Raw genomic sequence first — 16,388 nt, 5'->3', positions numbered from 1 at the left:
ACCTAATCTGCATGTGCTGCAGACTGAGTACACAGTCCAAATACAGCTAACTACAAAACAGCACTTTGAATTCAACTAAAGCTTTTATAATTTAGGACTTAAAGTTTTGGTGTTCTTCACAATGGGTCTAAATAGCAGATAAATTGTAACATTTGCAGCAGACAAGATCATGTAAGCAGAACAGACTGTAAAAAAAACCCCACATTATATGCACAATAAAAGCTCTGTTCTTACTACACAGGTACCAAACTGGTTAGTCAAAGTCAAAACCACACAAAATCCAAAGGTTAGACAACACTGTTAAATCATTAAACAAAATGGCTACATTTTAACATCAGTTTTCTGATAGTAAATTATTGTTGTCTGGCTATTTTAATACTCATATTGAAATATGTATATACTTAAACTTTGTTCTAACTTGTTTTTGAAACAGTTTGAAAATTCGAACACCCCAATAAATAGAAGCAAGTTTGGAAAACTGGACTCTCTAGAGCTCTACATCTCTAGAAATCAATACAAATATGATTTTTAAAAAAAAAAAAAAAGCAGCACTCACCCACCTCAAGGGGAAAAAAAAAAAAAAGGGAAGGAAGTGATTTGATTATCACACTCAGAAGTTCTTTTAGGAGAAACACGTAACATCCCAGAGGATAATCCAAATGAGCCTGTTTTACAGTATGCCTGTGGGGAGCTTCAATGCAGCCAATGGTCCCAAACAAGCACCCTAAGTACCTGTGCTTACTCTTACTTACAGAAGTATGTAATTATTTTACTTAAGTAACTGCTTAAATACTCACTTTACTTAAGTAATTACTATAAGTGAATTGTAAGTACTATACTTAGTAGTATATACTAAGTGTAAGTAAATACAAGTTGAACTCCTGACGCTTAGCCTCCACTATAAAACTGATACTTGTTTTAAAGTCTCATATCTGAAGATTAGTTGCTCCAAATTTCAAATAACCTATATTTTAATATTTTGTTTCTTGAAAATACAATTATTTCAGTGATAAGAAAGCCTCATTTATAAAAAACCTCAGATTTTTAAAAGGATAAATGATTAATTTATTCTTGAACAACTTTAAAGGATACAAACTGCTCTTTCCTCATCAATACTGTCTGTGAAAGTTTTGGGACATTAATATGTTTTTTTGTTATTTATCCTATAAAAGTACGCTAGATGCTTAATTGCATTATTTATGGGGAGAAAGTTAGGAATATACATGTGATTTTGGATTATGGATTTGGTCCTAAAAAGATCCTCAGATTATCCATAACAAAATGAAAACTACAATTCCTATTCTGATGAAAAAAATAAAATTTTCTAACAAGGTTATTTTTACAAAATCTGGTTTACAGTGGGAGCCAGTGGAGCTGAGAAGATACCAACCAACTTTGCATCAAAGAAAGTGCATGATGGTTATTCAGCATGGAAGGCAAAACATTGTAAATTACTCATTCAAATGGATATTTGAGTTTTAGTGTCACAGAAGCATGACCTAAGCCTTGAATCTAGGCAGATTTTCATTTCACAGTACATTTACATGTATAAGCATAATCTCAAGCCAAATGACAAAGTAATTTTTACTGGAATACTAAATATGTACAGTACATGGTAATACCTGTATTAGTGCCACAAATGGCAATTAGAAAATTAATGAGATAGTCATCCTCAAAGATGGAGGGGGCAGGTAAATTGTGTAATTTCTTAATTAAAGTTTCCTTACCTGGTCAGACGGTGTATACTCATTTTGTTTGACTATGTCAATCTTGTCTAGAAAACTGGGGAGAGGAAAGAAAAAGATTAACTTTTCATTCTCAAATTAGACAAACTATCGAACGCTTTAGTAACTGACAGGTTACCAGACCAGATTTGTTATATTTTCATGCACTCAGATTCACAAAATGCTGAATACACTTAAATCGTTCAACGTACATGCGCTAGTATTTAAAACATGCATTTCCTAGCACCACCCAGCAGAGGGCCAAATCCACAGTTTCATTAATCAGGTCTGGTAATCTCATTCCAACCCCCTCCCACTCTGCTCCCTCCGCTAACAAACATACAAGTAGCTTAATTTAGGTAATTTATTCGTATAAATTGTACAATATAATCTGCTACTACTAACAGTAAAGCAATGACTCAAATAAACTGCCTACATGTAATTTTCCTGAAAGTAAGATGAGTATTTTAAAAAAATTTATTGTCACTGTAATTCTTTTAATAAATGAAATCCCTTAACCAACTTCATTACAAATTCAGTTAAGTGAGAGGGAATACCGATTTTTCTGTCAATTGTTGGTACCAGTTTTTCAGTTTACTTTCTGCAGAAGTAGCAGTAGTGAGCCAAATGGGTAAAACAAGATATATTTTATTCAAATTCATTAGACATTACCTAAAGAGGATATCCTGGAGTCTTTAAAATGTTTTTACCAATTAACTGTAACCTCCTAATTATCTTTCACTTCAACTCAAAGAGCAAAAATCTCAAGGAACCAAACTGTTAACTCTGTTTTTTAACTCTGTATTGTGGTGTTACTATGAGACTCGAAGATGTAGCAAATCAGCAGCTTCAGGATGCAGATTTTATGCTGTTTGCACCCCCGATCACCTGGTCCAACACCAAGTACGCAGCAGGGCTACACCGTGCTCAGACATCTTCCGTTTCAGTATTATTAGGAGATCTAGCAACACTTCTACAGTTAACTTTACCTGTAACATTAATGATTAATCATGGTCTTAAAACCAATATACTTTAAGTTTCCCTTTAAATTCCTTTGCATGAATTCTTTTTTTTATGAAGCAGAAATCACAAAGAAAAGGTGAGTTTTCCCCTCCGATCCCTACCCATAGGTAGGTACGCTGAAAGTGCATTAACTACCGTCGCAGGCAACAATTTAAAGGGGAGGAAAATGTAGCTACGTCCCAGATTCACAAATCAGAAACCAAACCCCCCTTAAAATCAGCAGGGTCTTAGCACTCAGTTTCAGCCCCTGCTTCCCAACTGACTTTCCAAAACACCTAATGAAGAGCAGGGGAAGGAGGAAAAAGAACTGTAGGTTTTAACAGCGGCTTCAGCGTAATGCCCCTTTCACCAGGAACTAGATGACCATCTTGTTTTGGAGACAAATGAAAAGTAATTTTTGTTTAGTCTGAATTACAGAATTTTAAACACATTAAAATGTATCTTAGTGAACAGGCTACTAAAAACATGAGACAAAAGCGTAAAGATCAATTTCCATCATGCAAGGTGACCTGGAGACAGCTATACAAGGATAAAATTGATGACAAAATGTGTTCTGCAATTTGCAACCTGGATTTTTTCCTCCTGTCTTCCAGACTGTTAAGTAATTTTATTTTTCTTTTTTTAATCTGAAGGAAAAGTAGTAAAGCTCTTTGTTCGGTACACAGAGGATGTTAAATACGTACAACACTCCTGAATTCCAATTAGTACGAGTGTTTCCACATTGTATTCTCCCCTAAGACCACAGTTTCAGAATCATGTGGCAATTTCACAAGTTGGAGGATGCTTGAAAAATGTTCAGAATGTAACATGTTCGTAAAGATATAAAGGTGATCACTACAACGACCCAGCCTTTCTGTACTGAATTTATCTAAGCATAATGTTTTATGCAAGGTTCCACAAGAGGTGGATTTTTGGTTTTGGTTTTTTGTTTTGTTTTGTTTTTAAACACTCTGCTAATCAGCTTAATGGATTTTGGAAACTGACAATTAGAAAATAACAACATGATATTGCTAAAACCTGGAACTGAAAGTACAACCCTCTTACTGTTGTTTATGCAGACTATTTTTAGGCCTATGATTTCCTTGAAAAACATCAGCCGCATAGGAGCAGCAGTACTGTACTTGAGATGAATTCCAATAGCAATGTTCATGCCAGGTAAAACAAGTTCGAATGGAATAAACATTTCTTCTTCCCCCCCAAACAAGTTCCAACATTCAGTAACACCTGATACTGGTAACAATTCTCGTTCAAGAAGGAAGTCTTTCACTGTGTGATAGTTGCCAGAAAACCTACCCTGCTTCCAGTGGCATTTTAGGGAAAATGGAGCAAAGCAATACGTTAAATGAAGATTTCCTCCTGTGCATGTGCCTCTTCATAAAGGTCTGCTCTAGCAACTTTAGAAAGGGATAAACACGTTAAAAAACAGTTTGATTTTTTGCTCAAACATAAAGGAAGGGGATTATTCTTTCAGTTGGTCAACTGAAAAATAAATGTGTCTGTAAGGAGAAAAGAGTAGCAGAAATTCGATCTAGTCTGATACATCTAAAATAAGGAGCAACAGTGGGAGCATGAGAGTTCAGAAAAGATCAATACACTATGTTCAGAGACTTCTAAGTCAATGTTAGTCAAGACCAAACAATTTACCCAGCAAATTAAACTAATAATCAAGTCCAATGAGAACAAAGCCTAAGTCAAAATAAAAGCAAATTCACCATCATTAGCTTCTATTTTAAATTCTTGTTATGCTCTACCCAAAACACAAGTGAGGCCACTTCAGTAGTACTCTGTGCTGAATTCACTGCTGTTATAGATTGTTCTGAGTCTACTGGAGATATGCCCATCTACTATGTCAGCAATGAATTTCACAGGGAGAAAGAAAAGTGACCTTGGTGAAATAATTCAAATAAAACTGTCAAACCATGAAACCAAATTTTATACTGTGAGCAAGTCTTGCACCAAGTTACAAAGTCAGTTTTCTTCTGTAAAATTTTCCCAGAGATTATATGGGAAAGCTATTTTCCAGAAAGCAAATAATTCATTCAGCATCACTGCCAATTCTCACTTGGGGCCAGACTCTGGACATGACTAAATAACAGGGTCAGCTATTGCTCTGCAAAATACTGTCAGTATAAGGCACTTTTGCCTGTGTTATAAAACACCTATACCGCTATGACACACGTTTAAAAAAAAAAAAAAAAAAAAAAAAGGAAAAAAAAGAAAAAAAAAAGAAAAAAAAAGACTTTAGGTCATTTGTAGTCAGCAACACTAGAGAAGAAGCATCTCCAGGACAGCAGCAGATGTGTCCCTGGGACATTAAAATGTAAGGTATTAATAAAAATTTAAACCAATCTAAAATAAAAGATGCACTTTATTTTTGGGTCCCATTCTTCAGCTTGGGGAAGTAAAAACAGATGTGAATGTTTTAAACAGATCTTCGTGAAGAATCAAGTGTCTTTAATTTTAAGGGGTGCACTTAGGAGGCAAACTTCATACAGAGATACACAGAAGCTTTCCTTACCTCCTGCAGGTCAAAGTCAGTCAGTCATACACGTATCCCCAATTCTTTCCAAATTTTTAATAAGCGTATTATGTCAAAACCATGTCCCGATTTTCAGATCAAGATATATGCCAGCTACTGATTTATTCTGGAGCTCTTTCATACAGAGAGAGTTGTTTTATCCCTATGTGGGGGGAATTTCCTGTATGAACAATGCTGCTGCGAGACTAACAACTGCAGCCTGCACTCATTTTTCCCCACTGAAAAGGTATATAATACATTAAATCTTCCACCTCAAGAACCAACAGAACTTCCCCGTCTTGGGAAGAATGGGGAGGGGGAAATCAGACTGCCTTGCCTTGAGCATTTCCTGACAGTCTTTTCAATAAACACTAACTTGAAATTTTACTCTCTGTGATCTGACGAAATGGTCGGCAGAATTTTTTTTTTTTTGCTTTGTGAAGAAGAGCTTTTGTTTTCAGTCTAGAACAGCACTGGAAAGGTCTCTTCAAACTGACAACAAACCTATATTTGAAGAGCTTTATTTCCGTAAGATGTTTTTTTTGTCAAGTCATAACCTGAATTTGTACACAAAACATCTCTCTTAAAAGACACATTAAGATCTCATCTTTAGTGTCCGTAAGACACTGCAAATCAAGAATTCAAAATTTCATCCCAACTAAATACAACATTTGTTTGTAGCTTATAACCCTCAACAGTAGTACTGGAACTCCATATTTGTGAAGTTTTTTGCCTCTGAAAGCCTCAAGGTATTTTGCAGACAGTAAATCATACTCACAACTCCTGCCTGCCTTCATTCATGCTGCATTTCCTGCCTCTACCATCGCATCCTGAAATGCACACCTTATATAACCCTATTTTAAAGGTAGGCACACAGGGAGTAAGTTAATTGCCCAGAGTCCCTTGAGTAGGGGAAATGGAATTTTCATTTCCTCTGAGTCATGCGTTTTGATCAAGATATTACTAAGAATCAACCAGAATATTACTAAGAATTATCAAGATTGTACTAAGAATCAAAGTTGTATTTACCCTGATCACCTCTAAAACAGTCTTTACAATTCAGGTTTCTATGTCTGAAAAGAAATTAGGAACATCAGTAAACAAACATTAAAGACCAAACTCTGCAAATGCCCAGCAGATTTTTATTTATTTATCTATATCCTATCAGGACTACACAACTAACTCAAAGCTCCCTAAAGTAGTTTTAAGCTGAAATTTGACTCGACATTAATAGTGTTTATAAACAAGAGTGTATTTTTTGTTTCTCAGCATAGATCGTGCTTTACTTCTACTTTAGTCCCTTTTTAGTCCTTGCCATAATCCTTTATGTTATTCAGCAACAGCCTTCTAAAAGCTCAAGAGTTAACTATCTGATAAATTCTTTCTTTAGCTATTTTGTCTATGCTGAAGCCAGAGTCACAGGATTAGTACAAAGATATAATACTCTCTTTAAAAGGGTATTTGAGCTGAGAAATAGATGATGGATGTACTGTAACTTTAACACAGTTTAAAAACATGTTAATACAGAAGACTTTTCCAAACCCTGACAAGCCAGGTCTGTGACAGTGTCAAAACCACGGCTTCCCAGGCAGGCCACCACCCTGACAATGACTGCAGGGCACAGGGGTTATTTCCAGTCGCAAGCACGCACGTGCGCATCGACTGTGCCTCGACTCGGCCCATTTCTGCTGTTCCTGGGAGCAAGCGGGATATTGAGGGGGGGGAAATCCTATTCCTTCAACCGGTGATAAAGATTTCTTTTACATTTCAGCTGGTTTATTTTGCAAGAGAAGCAGAAAAGCAGGCAAAGTTACAGGAACGATGCAAAGAAAATAAGCAAACATTCGATCTGCTAGTATTTATGGTAGCCTGCAAACACGGACAGTATCTGAAACCAAACTTATCATGTTTTTCCTCAAAATGAAGTTAAAAATTAAAATTGGGGCATTAGTGGACTTTTTTGTTTGTTTTTAAAGATATACTGATATTTTCTATGATTTACAAAGGTGGAATTTTTACTGTTAAGGTGGTCATAGAAGATATGCCACAAACATACTACTGAATGATTTAAAAATATTCAGAAAAGCATAGCTCTTTTCCCCCAAACAAAACTAGATAAGGGGAGAGAAAAAACTTCCATCAAAACCTTTGCAATTACTTTAACTACTTCACAAAGAAAGCTAAGAAAAAAACCCCAGCCTTTAGAGACCAGCACACAGAGACAGCACTGTAACAAATATTAGTGATATAATTATGAGAGCACTATATTGCATGTAGAAACATCTCACATATGATGTTCCTGTAATGAAATTCTGCATGTCAGTTCTCAGACATAAGGACCCCATTCAAAACCAGACTTATATTGGAAATTAACTTCAAAATGTAGTATAAGAGTTGAACAGAAGTAAACCAAAAGACAACTCTTTATAAAACTTTCCCAAGACGCTGCAAATATTTTATTTCCAATTTCAAGTCAACGGTTATTATGATTTCCGTATCGAAGTAGCAAGTCGCGGAAAAAGATTTAAAAACAGTCCAAAGCTCAGAATTTAATTACAGATAGTATTAATGCGTACATATCCCAGAAAAGTGATTTTGAGAGCGGCCCCAGCTGTGATTACAGAAGAACCTCACGGCATTCCAGCCACTTGGAGGCGGAGGGGCACCGTGGGTCTAATTTTGAAGCAAATAATGAGAAAGCTGAAAGTATGACTCCATATATTTGGAATCATCTTGTGGTAATCAAGGTTACAGTTCCTTATATGGCGTGGAGAACATGAAGCACACACAAAAAATAGAATATTAAAACTACGGGGTATAAAGAACTGCAGCTATTGCAAAAACCCCTGAACATACCCCAGCAGCCAGCCAGCAAAGCCCCCTTAGCTTTGTGTTGCCATGAAATACAAACCTTGCCCTAAAAACAAGGCTGGTTACGCGCCCTGCTTCCTAAACTGCATGATTAAAAAAGCGTAATCTGCCGGGAGGCCATGAGGCATGAATGAATTTTAGACAACTCCAGCAGAAGGCAAACCATCCCTTCAAAAACTGCTAGCGATCGAAAAGAGAAATGGGGAAAAGGTAAGAGAAAAAGAAAAAAAATTATTTAAAGAGGTTGTAGTTGTCTCTTTTTTTTTTTTCTCCCCTCTGCCTGTCTAAAGTTAGTCTGGCTTAGAGGATGCACTAACTTTCCCAATCAGTTTTACATTACAGCACAAGTCCAGAAATAGCTCCCAGCCGCCTTGGCCTCTAGCACGGTTGCCATGACAATGGAACCACAGTGCTATAAATAGCTCATCAGCACCAAATCTTGTGAGACACATCTGGAATGGGGCCAGCCCAGCCCCGGCCTGACAAATAAAAATAGGCACAGGCAGTTTCAAAGGCTGGAAAGGTACAATGCGGCTCGGCTTGTGCGGGGCGGCGGGCAGAGAAACGGTTTTGATTGCTTGTTAGCACGAGATTTATTTGATAGGGGATTGGGAAAAGTATAAAAGTTACTTTATTGCATACTAAGCAGTCAGTCTTTCTCTAAGGTCTATTTTTCTTTCTTCTCCCCTAGTCTGCAGCAAAACCATACCGCTTTTGAAACTGTAACAATGCAGTCTTTTGCCCAGGAGACCACTAAAATAAGGAAAACCAGAAGAAAAGATGAGAGATCTTCCAAACTTCCCCCTCTAACTATTTCTGTACATTTTTGGCCCCAGTGTATTTAAGTGCTCCTGCGAGTCTGCCGGGCGTCCTGGATGGGGCCCTGCCCGGGCTGGAGCGCTTTGCTCCAGTTAAAATCATTCACAGGCTGCTCGGTGCCTCCACGAGCCTGGTACGAGGCGAGGTTCCCCAAGCCCTCTGCCAGGCTGCAGCAATGGCCGCGCTCCTCCTCACCCTCAACGTCGTCGCTTTGGACCCTCACCAGGGACGAAACTACGGCTGTGGACTACGCCGAGGTTACAGACCAGCTGTGTCTGCAACTCAGGCCAGACCTGAGCCGTGCCTTCAGAGGTGGAAGGCAGAATCAGTAGTCGCGGCATAACCCAGCCCACTTTCCAACGGCTCTGCTTGACAAAACTGCCTTTTGAGCAAGCATTTTCTTTCACTTAGTGGGTGAGAAAATGTCGTATTTTTAGCACAGACTCTTGATCAACCCATTCAATTACATCCAAATTATCTGTGTGGGAACAGAATGTTATGTCAAAAATGTTATTCAGTATATTTGTCAATATTACCCAACAGAAGACATTTGTATAATCAGGAGATTCAATATTTTCTACAGCATATGAAAGCAACAGTTCAGGAATCAGACTGAAGTTGTAAGACTTTGCTATTTCACAGACACTGGAAATCGTAGTCAGCGTGATATAACACGGCGAACACCACTCCCAAAACATAAAAGCTTAGTCGCTCTATCAAAAACCAATAGAGACTACAGATGGTAATCAAAAAACTGCAACTATAATAAGCATTTAAGCCACAGTAAAATATCTTCCGTATGCCATAAAGGCACCGTGCACGCGCTCCGCACAAACTGCACCATCAGCCCACAGGATTCCTTTAGGTCCCTACATGGATATTTTCATTTCTAAAAATTGTAGAGTAACTTCCACCCAGGCTTAAAGCTGTATGTAAACTTCCCTCCCCTTCCCCCTTCCTTTTACCACATCCAGTTTGCTCATTTGCCATCTGAACAATGTACATTTCAGAAAAGAGCAGTTTTCACAGAAGTATTTTGGAAAACGTACTTTATAACATGCAATGCAGTGCAATTCAGGGTTTATTGGTTTTTATAAAGATACTCCAAGTTAGTTTAAGAGCCTATAATCAACTGAAAGTTTTTATTTAAATTATATAAAAAAGAACTATACATACATATATTTTTTTCTTCCTTAAGAAAGCAATTCATAAATTATTACAAGATAGCCCTTTCTGGCTCATATAATGAACAAACTTTCTGGTTTTGTCTGGGAGAATTGTGAGAGGGAGAGGACTGTAAAGCAGAAAACTCTACAAGGTAACCCAAACCTGGCCAACACTCCAGTCCTTCGTTGGAAGGGCCTCCACGGCACCCCCGGGACAAAGCCTGCGTAGACAAAGCCTGCCAGATCCCCTCTGCCATTAACTCTTCACCTTGACCTGATGCTGCTTACGGATCCCTCCTCCTCCAGCGACGGCTTTGGAGGGATGCCTCCCCCAAGCAGATCGTCTGTGCTCCTTTACGCTTCCATGTGACCGGGGGCACATTTTATCCCAAACATTACAGCCATCTGCCTGTGACCCTACTCGATTACCAGTTTTCAAATGAAAGCCCTCCCGCACAGCTTCTCCCCACCGGTAACCGACACAAACCCCAAACACTTGAGGCTGCTCCAGCTGCCTTCACTCCTACTTTGCAAACTTGTACGAAGGTATTTTCACACTCTCACATCTACCAAAACAGACCGATTAAAAACAACTCACTACTGCATGCCTCCGAGGCTCACTCCGCAATACAAGCCTGTATATGTCAAATAACTTCAGAACAGCCCCTCACCCCGCCCCAGAAAATTACTTTGCCATGCCAGGAAGAAATGTAAGCTGATCCAAAGCCAAGGCTGGGTACAGAAATGAAAGGTAACGGTATGGATGAGATCACTACGTCGTGATCTGATTCCAGGGCAAGCCCAGGGCGGGAACATGGTGTGAGTGAGTGGGGAGGAACGTGGCGCAATCCCTATTAACTTTTTCTTTTTTTTTTTTCTTTTAAGTAGGCTGCAAAAGAAGACAAAAAACATGGGAAAAGCTGAAGCAATTAAAAAGTTCATGTAACAAAACTTCTCACTTCACTTTGCTTTCTGCCCCTCTTCTCCAACTTTTCTTCCTGAATTTTGGTGGGCCAAACACACCAGAGACTTGGATCTAACTAATGATCCTTCTCTTGCAAAACACTATCAAATCTATTGCTTTAGATATGGGATGTTATCTCTTCTCTACACTTGAAAACAATTTTGTTTGCTTGCCTTCATTTTTACTTATCCCTATTACTGAATCATTGTTTAAAACACAACAGCAGCAAATTCATCAGAAATCAAAATATCAGCCATCTCTAAACAATTCATGTGTTACTGGAAGCAGAATGAAAGGCAAGTGGTACACTGGGCCCGGAGAGTTCCCAGGGAAATCAAACGCCGGACACGGGGGTGGGAATCGGGCACGGTGAATGGGAGAGCCGATGCGGCAGCCTGCACTCCCGGGCTGTTCTGTGACTTACCTGCTGCGATTTCTGCCTTTCCTGACGCCTGAAATGGTTTTAAACTCCTGTGCCTCTCAAAGACTGTCATCTTGAGGAATCAAACTCCTAGGTACTCCATCAAGTTTGGTATCTTTTTCAGTTATTTCAGCAAGAGCTCTGCACACTTAAGATTACAATATGTAATTTTACACAAGGAATGAAAAGCTGAAGTCTAATACTTAATTGTAAGAAAATAACAAATTGTTTCCATGGTCTTTACCATCTATAAAGCCACCACGCTGGGCTAGTGAGAACTCGAATATGGCTGACTATGAACTTCTCTCCCACCCTGCCCCCCCTTAAATATCCATATTCTTAATGTATTTTTTGTTGTGCCTGTTTTCTGGAAGGTAGTAAATGGTCTCTATCTACGAACAAGGTCAGGAATTTTTCTGTTGTAAGCCATTTCTAATTGTAAGCTAAAGTCACAGACCTTATACACAGCAGAAGAAACCAACATAATGGCATCACTGACTGCATCACTCCTGTGCTCTGGGGGGGCTGAACTTGAAATTTAATAATTTGTCAAAATCTATTTAAATCAATCAGGTGCAACAGGGATCTTCTTAGACAGGTTCAAGAGTATTTGCTGCTAACTTAGACTAAGACTAAGACTGTTTAAGCAAAGTCATTTAGGCAAAAATCAATATGAATAATTTTTAATGGAATTAAAGAGTGCCTCTACAGAACATAAATTTGTTTGAAAATCCCCCAACATCTTTTGAGTTCTAATCAGCAAATGAATGCTTGCTTCAATTTCAGATGTCATGTTTAATATGGCAACAACCTATGCATTTTATAAGTATATGTCCCCTACCATAGGCTGCTCTGAGCAATTAAAACAGGTGAACCTAATGGGATATCCTTTCATTGTGTTTCAACAAAGTATTTATATGAACCTTGTCCTCATGGTCTTTAGCTCCCTCCAGTGCCATCAAATCAGTAGAATTGCTTTCGGTTGATAAAGACTATCATGTACATATAATTTCAAAATTGCATTATTCTGACAAAATTAGTGACATCACTAATAAATAAAATAAAAATTATGTTAATAATTTAAAATGTTAATAAAAGAATATTCCCTCAATGACTGGGACCAAAAACCACAGCCAGAAAGTAAAAAAACCCAACCAACCAACCAAAGAAGAAACCCCAAAAAACAAACAAAAAAAGACAACCAAAGAGCTAGATCAGAAACAGGAATAAAACTATACTGACAGCCACAAAATGCTTTATAAGCATTATTTATTGGTATTTGCACCATGCCTTTCAGATTATGAAAGAATTAATAAACTAATACTTCATACCAGTTTCCATAATTTGAAGAAACAGAGCTATCTACAAAACCAGACAAACCAAAGGTACAGACAGTTCCCACATTTTTCAGCTTGTGTGTGGCTTGTATAACCTAAACCCCAAACACTGAGAACACAGAACCAGGCACTTCCCCAACTGCTATCTGAAAAACGGGCAACATAATTTTTAACAGAAATTTTAGAGACAGAGGTAGGTGGAGCTGACACGATCTCACGTGACAGTAAAGGAATTTTGATCCCAGGACTGAGTTTCCGCAGGAACTAGGGAAACAGGGATAGCTCAGGGAAGGAATCAGGCCCCAGATGAGCCCAAAACAATGGGAGGACAAACTGCTGCTGGGTTTTGAGCAGGGTGGTAGGGAGGACTTCACTGCCTTATTTAAATACACTTGTACACAGGTCTTCAGAGAAATAGTTCACATGTATTTAACATGCAAGAATATAATCCAACACTGGAATTTTGCCTACTTAGGTGCCATCCCAACTGAGACTTTTGTTCAGTATTTTAGGAAGTTGGGTTCTTTTGCAAAAAGGCAGTAATTTTAACTGTTATCCTGCTCATAGGATGCTCAAATGTTTAGTTTCTTTTACGCCAGCGTCACACGTGATGCTTACTGCAGGCAGTCAGGACTGGAACGGCAGTCAGTGTCTTCACAGGACTACCTGTCAATACCTGTTTGGGAGCTGACAGTTTAAACAACTCTCAGCAGCTCACATTTCAGTTTTGGCTTTTCTCAGAGACATTCCCCCTGCCCCCCCTGCTTTTTTTTAAACTTTCTTTTTCCAACTTGGGAAAAACAACTCCAGGCCTCTGTAAAAGGAGGCACACAACCTAGCATCTAGTATTAAAAGGATGTGTAAAGAGGACACCTCTTGTTCTGAAGTGAGTTATAATATAAAGTCGTTGTTCTTTTTTCTTGAAAACGTTTGCTTGATCATGAAATTTAATACCAGACATACTTAAAAAAATCTATTTTAAAACAAGCAAATGATACGGAGCTACGACAGCAATTTTATACAGTTAATTTTGAGCAGTACAGTGACACTAATCTTTGGCTACTGTGAAAAGCATCACCTGCAAATATCTGTTTCTGTGTTCTTTTGCCATACAATAAAATGAAGTAAAATTTAAGTGCTTGTCTCTCCTTGGTACACATTTCATTCAGGCAGATAAAAGGAGCAAGAAATCAAGCTTGAAGCCGAATTCAAAAGGCAAACAATAAAGGTGAACATACTACTTCTGCGGGAAAGCCGTTAGCAGGGAGTGACCATGTTTCTGAAAAAGTGCAGCCCTCTTTTATTCTCATAGAAATTTAACACATCAAACAAAAAGAACTGTCAGTCATCCAGTTTCATGATTTTGCTCTTTGCTTAGATTTTCGCTACGCTTAAAAGGAAAATCTAATATAGACCCTCCACCTTCGCGTACTCACATGTCGTTTGTGATAACATCAATACATAGTCATTGACTATGGAATATTTCCCCAAGCTGCATTTGAATATATAGTGCTTTTAAGCTTACAATTAAAATGGACACCTCACAGAATACTGTGGCTTTACAAAGGTTCACAAACAGCACTAATTTAGCAAGTGACATGATATGCTATCTTAGAATCTTTTAAACAAAATATTTTGGCCCTTCACCCTCTCTTCCCCACTGACCTGCTAACTCGACTCAACTTATCCTGAAGCAGAATTTTAATCATTATGAAAATATGAACTCCTTTAAATCTCATCTCTCAAAACAGAAGACTGGCTATAAAGGACCTTAAAAATAGTATTAAAGCTCTAATAATTCAAATGTCTGTGAAAGACAGTAGGATATACTTTACATTTGCAAAACATATTTTAACATTTGCAAAATGTATTTTTTAACATGGACTTTTCTAAGCTGCGTGCTTTTAAGATTAAAGTAACAGAGAATTTAGAATGAAGTGTGCACAGGAAAAGTAAAATCCCTGACACGGCACAACCTTAGCCTGTTTCCTCTCTCAGCCAAGAGTCACGTCTGCTGGTTTCGGCACAGCGAGGTTTTCCACCGCAGTTCCCTGACTCACAGATGAGCAGTCAGGTGCTGCAAAACGCGGAACCGAGATAGGACTGGAGTAAGCGTGCAGAGATGTGCGTGGGTTGATGGATGTGCATGTGTGAGAAAGAGTTGTTGGGTGAGTGCACAGGAAAAAGGCAGCGAGAGGAAATTTTGGAAGGACTTTTAAAATCCCTTATTCTCTAACTAGCTTAAGACAATGTTAAAATGAGGAAGTGATAATGCAGCTGCTTCAGGCAGAATCAGTTCTTTTAAACTAGCTTTATTGACTCTATTTATTACAGTTATATAGAAGTGTTGTAATTACCTAAACAATTACTAATCTATTATTCATAGAACGTAATTATTTCAGCATTATAACTTAAAAACCCTCAATAGCAGAACGGACAGCTCTATCTTGAAATTGAACCTTACACTCAGGAGAATATTAAGATTCAGGAGGTGCTAAAGGTGACACATACGCACCGCCCTTGCAGTCCCAACATCCTCACTGGCCTCCTTCTCGGCAGACTTTACACAGAGGCCAAGGACTGAGAAAGCCTGGGCAGGGAGTCTTCTCCCACAGCCCCATCCTTCTCTTCTGACATGGGTCTCTGTGCTCCCAGGCAGTGCCACAGCCTCGACCAAAAACCACCCTTCCACCTAGGTTGAAGAAAACCTCTGCGCTGAGGTATACTGTACAAAACTCTGCTAAATTTAAATTACTGACATGTTCTCTGGAAACCTTAACTTTAGCCCCCCTTTCCTCAAGGGACGGGGGGGAAGGAGAAAGGAGAAGGGAAGATTCTAGCCATTATGGTTGTGAAGCAAGTACAAAATGGTGCGGTGAGCTCTACCTATGCAGGTAGCATGAAACAAACACACCGAGAGGTGGAAAAGAATTTCATCTCAGCGGGCATTAATTCTGAAACTCCAGTGATGCTGGTTTATGCTTTTTTATTTTATTACACTGACAAGAAAGTATCAGAAAGCTATGAATAACAACTCATTTTTGCACCACAAGTGGGTGGACTCCCTGCCCCCACACACTCAATCACAACTGGGCAGCAGGGAATCTGAGGGAAAGACAAGCCAAACTGAAGAGCCCAAGTTCCAGAAAATTTCCAAATGCCACTGGATGACTAAAAAGTGTAAGACTCCGGTAGAGGACACACATCTTGACCATCTCTTTGTCTGCAGAGGGCAGTGTCTCATGTTTGCATTTTAAATGGCTGAAACCCTAAACCTAAATTACTTATTAACACATTAAAAATCTCCTCTTCTACATGAAAGGAACATTTAAACAGTCTCAGAAGAACTGAACTAAAACAGACACTAAAAATCATGGGCAGAATTACTGCAGATGAGAAGGGGTCTAAGAAGGTATTTCTCTTCACCAAATGTAGCACATATTCCCACATGAACACAGGTTAAGGGGTTATGAACCCAACTGGGGCTTTGGCTGCCCTTACAAAGCTGTGCTCAATTATCTAAGTCTATTATTTTGCACAAAGAC

General features: G+C 38.6%; 1 protein-coding gene across 3 annotated transcripts in view; it reads right to left on the bottom strand.

Annotated features, from left to right (window-relative positions):
• Window positions 1-16,388, bottom strand: part of GNAS (GNAS complex locus) — a 162,365-nt gene that overhangs the window by 9,786 nt on the left and 136,191 nt on the right. For all 3 annotated transcript variants that reach the window (XM_075516755.1, XM_075516756.1, XM_075516757.1), the window contains exon 6: window positions 1,728-1,782. In XM_075516755.1, coding sequence (XP_075372870.1) covers window positions 1,728-1,782 — 55 coding nt within the window. The remainder of the gene's footprint in view (window positions 1-1,727; window positions 1,783-16,388) is intronic.

The sequence above is a fragment of the Mycteria americana genome, chromosome 14, assembly GCF_035582795.1.
Source record: "Mycteria americana isolate JAX WOST 10 ecotype Jacksonville Zoo and Gardens chromosome 14, USCA_MyAme_1.0, whole genome shotgun sequence".
Taxonomy (NCBI): domain Eukaryota; kingdom Metazoa; phylum Chordata; class Aves; order Ciconiiformes; family Ciconiidae; genus Mycteria; species Mycteria americana.
Note: the sequence above shows the minus strand (reverse complement) of the source record. Positions and strands in the feature narration are given on the sequence as shown.